The sequence below is a fragment of the Protopterus annectens genome, chromosome 1.part2 (genome assembly GCF_019279795.1).
Source record: "Protopterus annectens isolate FY-2018-M chromosome 1.part2, PAN1.0, whole genome shotgun sequence".
Taxonomy (NCBI): Eukaryota; Metazoa; Chordata; order Ceratodontiformes; family Protopteridae; genus Protopterus; species Protopterus annectens.
Genome location: NC_056727.1, coordinates 485,327,649 through 485,334,645, shown reverse-complemented (window position 1 = coordinate 485,334,645; position 6,997 = coordinate 485,327,649). Strand labels below are relative to the sequence as shown.

Sequence of the window (6,997 nt, the reverse complement as noted above, 5' to 3'; positions counted from 1 at the left end):
TTTTTTTTTTTTTGGAAAAGGTTTTTTTTAAGGGGGCACACATTTTTAATATATTTATTAGTAATTATTATTATAGTAATTATTATTATATTACTATATTACTATATACTACACAATATTTTTAAAGAAAAGATTTTTAAAGTAAAGAATTTTATGGAAGTTTTTCATGAAATGTATGCTAATTGATTTTTTGGCGCCAAATCTGCTATATATACCATTTAGCAATGGACATTAATTGGTTCTGAGGAAGTCTGCTATATGCGGATGAAAGCGCTTAACCTGTAATTCGTGTGGTTCTACTCTGAGGGATCTATTAATAAACCTGTGTTATTTACTGGCTGGTACGTGGATTATGTTCATTGTACTTTGAACCTTACAGCTATTGTGCATCGCAGTTGTTCCTATTTCCTGCTCGAGCTACAGAGGTCCGGTTGGCTATTTTGTGTTCTTGGTGTCTGAACGCTTTACAATTTTCGTTACTTGTATAAAATTGTTATGATATTTCTCTTATATGTTAAAACAATAAACCTGTTTTGAAAAAAAAAAAAGATCCCTAACGCCATGAGAAAGTCTGACCTGTGATCATATATGTCTTTTGAAGGACACAATGTATTGAGATGTATAGTGAATATAACATTTTGAGGTCACTTCCCACCTCTAATATCATACACAGGACCTCAACAAATTACAAATCAACTGGAAGGTGAAAACACAATACCACCATAAACTGTGATATACCCTCTTTACAACTTCACTCATACCACTCTTTAAGATGTAAGCTTTCACTTCACCTTCACAGTCAACAGAAAACAAATTATGAGGGCTCATCTAACTGCTCTAAATGAAATGCTTTAATCTCATATTTCTCTGGGCACTTGTTAGCAAATGCAGTATCACATGTGCAGGATGCCAACTTTTTAGTGACTGAACTTTATGAACTCTCCATAGCTGGTGAAACAGGAGAAGACCAGATGGCACAGGCTAAATGTAGCAAATAAACAGTAGGAAACAGGCTAAAACGTTTGAGACTGCAAAGGGACACACAGGGAGCAATAAATTTGATGGGGCTTAGTACTACCAGGGCATATGCCTGCTGGACCCACAGTAAAGTCAGCACAGCTGGACACGGGGTCAGTAAAAGCCTAGCCAAATTTTAAAAGGATGCATACAGCACTAGATTCTAGAAAGTGGTGGGCTGATTATGCCTCCCTTCTTCCACAAAGTGCTTGCTGCGCTCCTTCCTGCTCTCTTCTACTTCTTTTACAAATGGGCTGGAGGAACACTGGACTATCATGACATGTACAGCCCTTTTCAAGCTCCTCCATCATCAGATTTCTTTAAATGGCTATCTAAACCTTTGTTTGTCAATGAAGTTAAATCTCCTTACAGAACATGCCACAAAAGAGGAGACATTAAGTATGAGCATAACAAATTTGCTTCTTGCATTAGCACTTTGATCTGGAAAAGGATGCGGAACATGACTGAAAACAAATGCTGAGAAGCTAGCAAGAAAAAAAAACAATGAATAACTGCAGAGAATGAGGTTGCTTAAGAATCTCCTTGCTAGTTCTTTTACAGTGGGGAAAAATCTATAATTTTCCAAATAAGAGTAAGGCACAGACAGCCCCTCCCAAGGTGGAGTTAAAAGCTTGATGCTGAATGGACCTAGCACTAAGCAGCACCAGTCCCAGCAGTGATGCAGCCAAATTGACTTAGTCTGATAATATACCTTCATATGCAAAATCCCATCACACACCCCAACCATACAACTTTTTGGGAGATGGACAAAACTACAGCCTTTTAACCTCATGGACAAAACATAAAAACAGACATTCTCAAGGGCAATGTAATACACTTCTCTTACAAGATTACCTACAAAACAGACTCTTAATATGTACAATTTGTACTGTATATCACTGTTTATATCCCTGTGGTAATATATACATCCTATTAAGATGCATTGTGCGAAAATTATTTTCACTGACTGGTATGAGGGCCAAGTATTACTAGTTAGTTTATTTGCACATCTTCTATGCTATCTGCTCTATAACAGCTACCTGCAATCCAAGTAGCCAACATTGTTTCTGAAAATCAGTTATTTGTGATAAGAATGCCCAACTTATTAACAAAATAAATATTCTGAAAGCTAGACCTGTCTGGGGAAAGGAAGTATGATGTCCTAACTCCTTTCCCATAAAAAATGATAAAATAAACAGTTTACAGTGGAAGGAAGAACAACCTAACCTACATCTTTACCATTGCTGTGAAGGACATGTTCAGGAATGAAATTTTCAAGGACTCAAGCTCTTGAGTTTAAACAATGAATTAAGAAAAATGCCAGTTATGCAAGGCACCGCATTAACAACAGGGTTTGAACAGCAATATCTCATGCAGGAGAGTGAAATCATAAAAACAAAACTCTGTGACTAAGTGTACTAAAGATGTATGCTCACCAGCTAAACCATAGCTAAGGTCAAATCAGTCAAACATGCTGGTTTTAGCTGTGGTGATATCGCTGACTTTCTTGGCAGAGGCAGTGCAGCACAGGCATACTCACTAACAAAGAAAATGGCTAAATAACTTTCAAAACTCAACGATGACAACAGAACCACTGTCAAAGAATAACTCAGAAATCACTAAATATGGACTTAAAACATATGTAAATCAAGACAAAAAAGGTACAGTATTTTGGTGGCACTTGATAAATGTCTGCATGCAGCAAGATGTCAAAAATCCAATGGACCACTGCTGGACTGTAAGAAAGCCTGGAGTGTCACCTGACGGCTGGATGTTTTATACCCGTCATGCATTAACAACATAATGTGAAAAACTAGATGACCAAGATGTGGTGGACTCTATGAAAACTTAGAGTGACGTGCCATGGCTGGATGTTTTATACTGATAACTTACTAACAAGATGCTGTGAAAAACTACAATCAATTAAAATTGGAAAAGCTTTATACTTACCTTAGCTGAAACTGGGACTCAACCAAGAAACACAAAAATTTCTGTCCACAGAGATCAGTTGTTACAAACACCTTGGAAGCTTGTGAATTCTTTTCTCTGAAAATACACAATAAAATAAATACATAAACACCTGCAGTACAACATGCTGCACAAATGTTAGCAACAAAATTAAATTTTAACATGCTGCTGCTGTGTCTTTCGGCTTTTCCCGGTTAGGGGTCGCCACAGCAGAACTCAATCTAATAATATAACAAAGGACAGCCTAAAATACTTTATTGCCCATTTTTTATGAAGTACTTGAGTATGTTGCATCTATTTTCAGGGGACTCTGCATTAGGTACACAGTCTGGTAGAACCTCAAGCAGAATCAACAGTTCTATTAAGAAAGGGAAGCTGCCACCTTAAATGAAAGTTACAAGGACAAATCCTGCAAAACAGTGTGCCAAAGGAAGATCTACTCCAAGAGAAAATTCTTAAATGTCAGTAGGACTGCATTTTAACACAGAGTTGATGACTTATGTTAACAACTGCTATTTGTCTCACTGATGGGAAGAAGGTTTTGTCTGAAGCCTGTTTTAAATCACAATGGCCTGCAAAAGAAAAGGATGACTGTATTCATACTATTAGGATCTGTAAACAGTAAGCTCAATTATTCAAGCAGAATTTCTTTTAAGTATTTCAGAGGAAGTATCCTAGGGAATAATACGATATGGAATTATGAAAAGGGGGAGAAAAGCAAAAAAAATTCCAGACTCCAGGGAATACATCTGTAGAGGGTTTTTTAATGAATTGTATTTTATTGCAGAGGAGCATTTACTTACATTACCAAGATGTTATCTTCCAAAAAAAGGAAGCCAATCTGGTGGTCCTATGCCATAAACAAACTCTACAACAGAAGAAAGAAACTGTTGCAAAAAAGAGTAAAATCCCATGACTGGAGGAACTCCCTGGTCAACCTCAGTAAAAAGCTGAGATCCCTCATAAAATCCTCCAAAGCTAGTTACGAAAACAAAACTGCCACTGACTCTAAAGACAACCACAAAGCATTCTATAGCTATGTCAAGAATCTCAATGGGAACACTCAGATCTGCTCTGAGTTACAGCACAATGGCACTAAATATACAGAACCAACTGATATTGCCAACATCCTAGCAGATAGGTTCAGTGCTAATTTTACCCCCCTCTCACCCCCTAGAGGGCACATCTTTATACCGGAAGAATGCAAAGTTCCTATAATCACAGCTGCACAGGTAAAAAACATACTCTCCAAAGCCAAGAACACAGCATCCATGGGACCTGACAATATCCCAGGCTGCATTCTACACAAACTACAGAATGAACTGGCAACCTACCCAAGTACCATGTTCAATCATAGCCTCACCTCAGGCTTTGTACCCACTGAATGGTGCACCACGACAGTTATCCCACTCCACAAAGGGGGAGCCACGACGGACCCCAGGAACTACCACCCCATTAGCCTGACGAGCCTGGTCTGCAAGGCCATGGAACATATCATTGTGGAACTCATAAACAAAGACATTGGTAATCTCCAAACTCTGGACCCTACCCAGTTTGGATTTGTAAAAGGCAGATCATGTCTCCTAAACCTGATTGACTTCTTTGAAGCAGTCACCAAAGCCATAGATGAAGGTAAAATGGTTCACACAGCTTATCTAGATCTCGCCAAGGCTTTCGACACCATACCCCACTCTGGAATTATAGATAAGCTCACTAAACTAGGTATAAATCCCTATGTCACAAGATGGGTTGCCAACTGGCTCATGGACAGAACCCACACTGTGAAAGTAACGGATTCCAAATCCGACTTCAGACCAGTGACAAGTGGAGTACCACAGGGTTCAGTCCTGGGTCCTCTCCTGTCTGGTATCTACTTCTCTGAAGTGCAGGCTAACACAGAAGGTCTTTGGCTAACAAAGTTTGCAGATGACTGCAAATTAGGAGCCATAATCGAAACTCCTACCGATGTGGACAAACTACAAAAGGGCCTCACTGAGACAGATACCTGGTGTCAAAGCCATGGCCTGAAGCTCAATGCCAAAAAGTGTATTGTCACCCCCTTTGGTAAAAACTCTGCAGCCATGAACTACCACATAGCCAATGCCAAAAATGTGATGAGAGACCTTGGAACACAGCTGGACAGTAGTCTCTCCTTTGATAATCACATCGCCACAGTGGTCAGGAATTCCTTCTACATGGCTCATCTCATCACAAAAGGATTCTCATCCAGAAAAAGAGAGGTCATTGTTCCCCTCTACTCATCACTCATTAGACCCATTACAGAGTACAACGCCCCTTTTGGTATGTACCTCACAAGACATCTACAACAACTGGAAAGACCACAGAAATACCTCACAAAGAGGATTACTGGCCTCAAACAGATGCCCTACACCGACCGTCTCAAAAAAACTACAGCTTTACTCCATCGCATATCGCCTACTCAGGGGAGATCTCTGCCTAATATACAAAGCTATGCCAAACCCAGAGCTGTTGGACATGATCCACTTAAATAAATCCCAATCCCTCCGAGCTACACGCTCTAGGGACCTAAAACTTGTCACCACAATAAACAGAACATGCTGGAGGGATAGATTCCTGTCCCAGAGACCTCCCATACTCTGAAACAGACTACCTATCTATGTCAAACAGAGCTCCTCATTAGCACTCTTCAAGAAAAATCTTGATGACTGGATGGGAAATTCACCCCAGTGATCACTTCTGTGGCTCTGCTCGACAGGGGCACAGGAAAATTATTTTCTTGGGTGGCGAAAGCCAGGGTACATTTTTTGGCTAGGCTTATATAGGTCCTAGGGCCAATAGCCTAGTACCTACCTATGAACCTGTTATAGAGTTAATCTGTTCAAGAATACATCATTAAACTGACATTCACTGACTGAGCATCCTTCAAGTATAAAATCAACCAATAAATTTGTCAACTGTAAGAAAAATACAAAAAAATGTGTTTGGGCAAGAACCTCTGTACCCTCCACACACATTACAAAGTACAAGACTATGCAACTTTGGAGGAAAGGAAAGACTTCCTTACACCCAAAATTCCACAACTGCACTAATTCAGTACAATTTTCAACCACTCACAGCACAGGATAAAAACAGGTCCATAGTTCCCATTTCTTCAAAATATTGTCCAATGAACCAGCTCCACTGATGAAGAGGGACAAAGCCCTGACTATGACACTAGCAATCAGAGTTTGAGTAGTGACACAGACATCTGCTTAAGCTGGCTCAGATGGAAGAGAAATTACAAAGACAGTTGCTTGTTCACCTCTTCCAGGGAAGGCGTAGGGAAGTGCTGGAGGCACAGCTATTCATCAGCCCAGGGGGAGATACTGGGACAGCTGCTGCAGCAGCAGGTGGGCAAGCAAAAACAGGGATGCATCACAAATTAGGTGAAGGGCATTTGCTTCACAGCACCACTGACATCAGCAGGTAGGCAGGGCCTATGCAGGAAAACCTCATCATAGCCACAGTGGGATGACCCTGGCTACTCTACCCCTTTCCCTGATCACAGGAGAAATCATAGTTATATAGGCTCTTCTAATCTAATAAACAGGAGCCATCAATTGAAGGGATATGCTGGGCTGCCCCAGTGCAGTCTCCCAAGTAAGAAAATAGCTTTACAGAGAAAGCTAAGGGACCTAAAGTCAGCAGTAAGATGGAGGAAAAAATATCTATCTATCTATATTATATATATATATATATATATATATATATGTGTGTGTGTGTGTGTGTGTGTGTGTGTGTGTGTGTGTGTGTGTGTGTGTGTGTATCTAATATATATATATATATATATAATATACAACCCCTGCAGTTTGATTCTACTTGATGGCAGACTAGTTCAGATAGATAAATGCCTTTCACTAACGTAATAAATTTAGAGTAAATTATAATCTCTAGAGGGATGCAAGGAGCACAGACCCCCAGCACTGTGTGTTTTTGCGGGGGGGGGGGGGACCTTTGTCTCCTAAATAAATACAACTTACAGCATTTTAGT

The 6,997-nt window shown here is 39.9% G+C and overlaps 1 protein-coding gene across 1 annotated transcript in view; it reads right to left on the bottom strand.

Annotated features, from left to right (window-relative positions):
• Nucleotides 1-6,997, bottom strand: part of ANAPC1 (anaphase promoting complex subunit 1) — a 3,613,296-nt gene that overhangs the window by 2,548,484 nt on the left and 1,057,815 nt on the right. Inside the window, exon 10 of the mRNA XM_044060160.1 lies at nt 2,968-3,063. Within this exon, the coding sequence (XP_043916095.1) occupies nt 2,968-3,063 (96 nt within the window). The remainder of the gene's footprint in view (nt 1-2,967; nt 3,064-6,997) is intronic.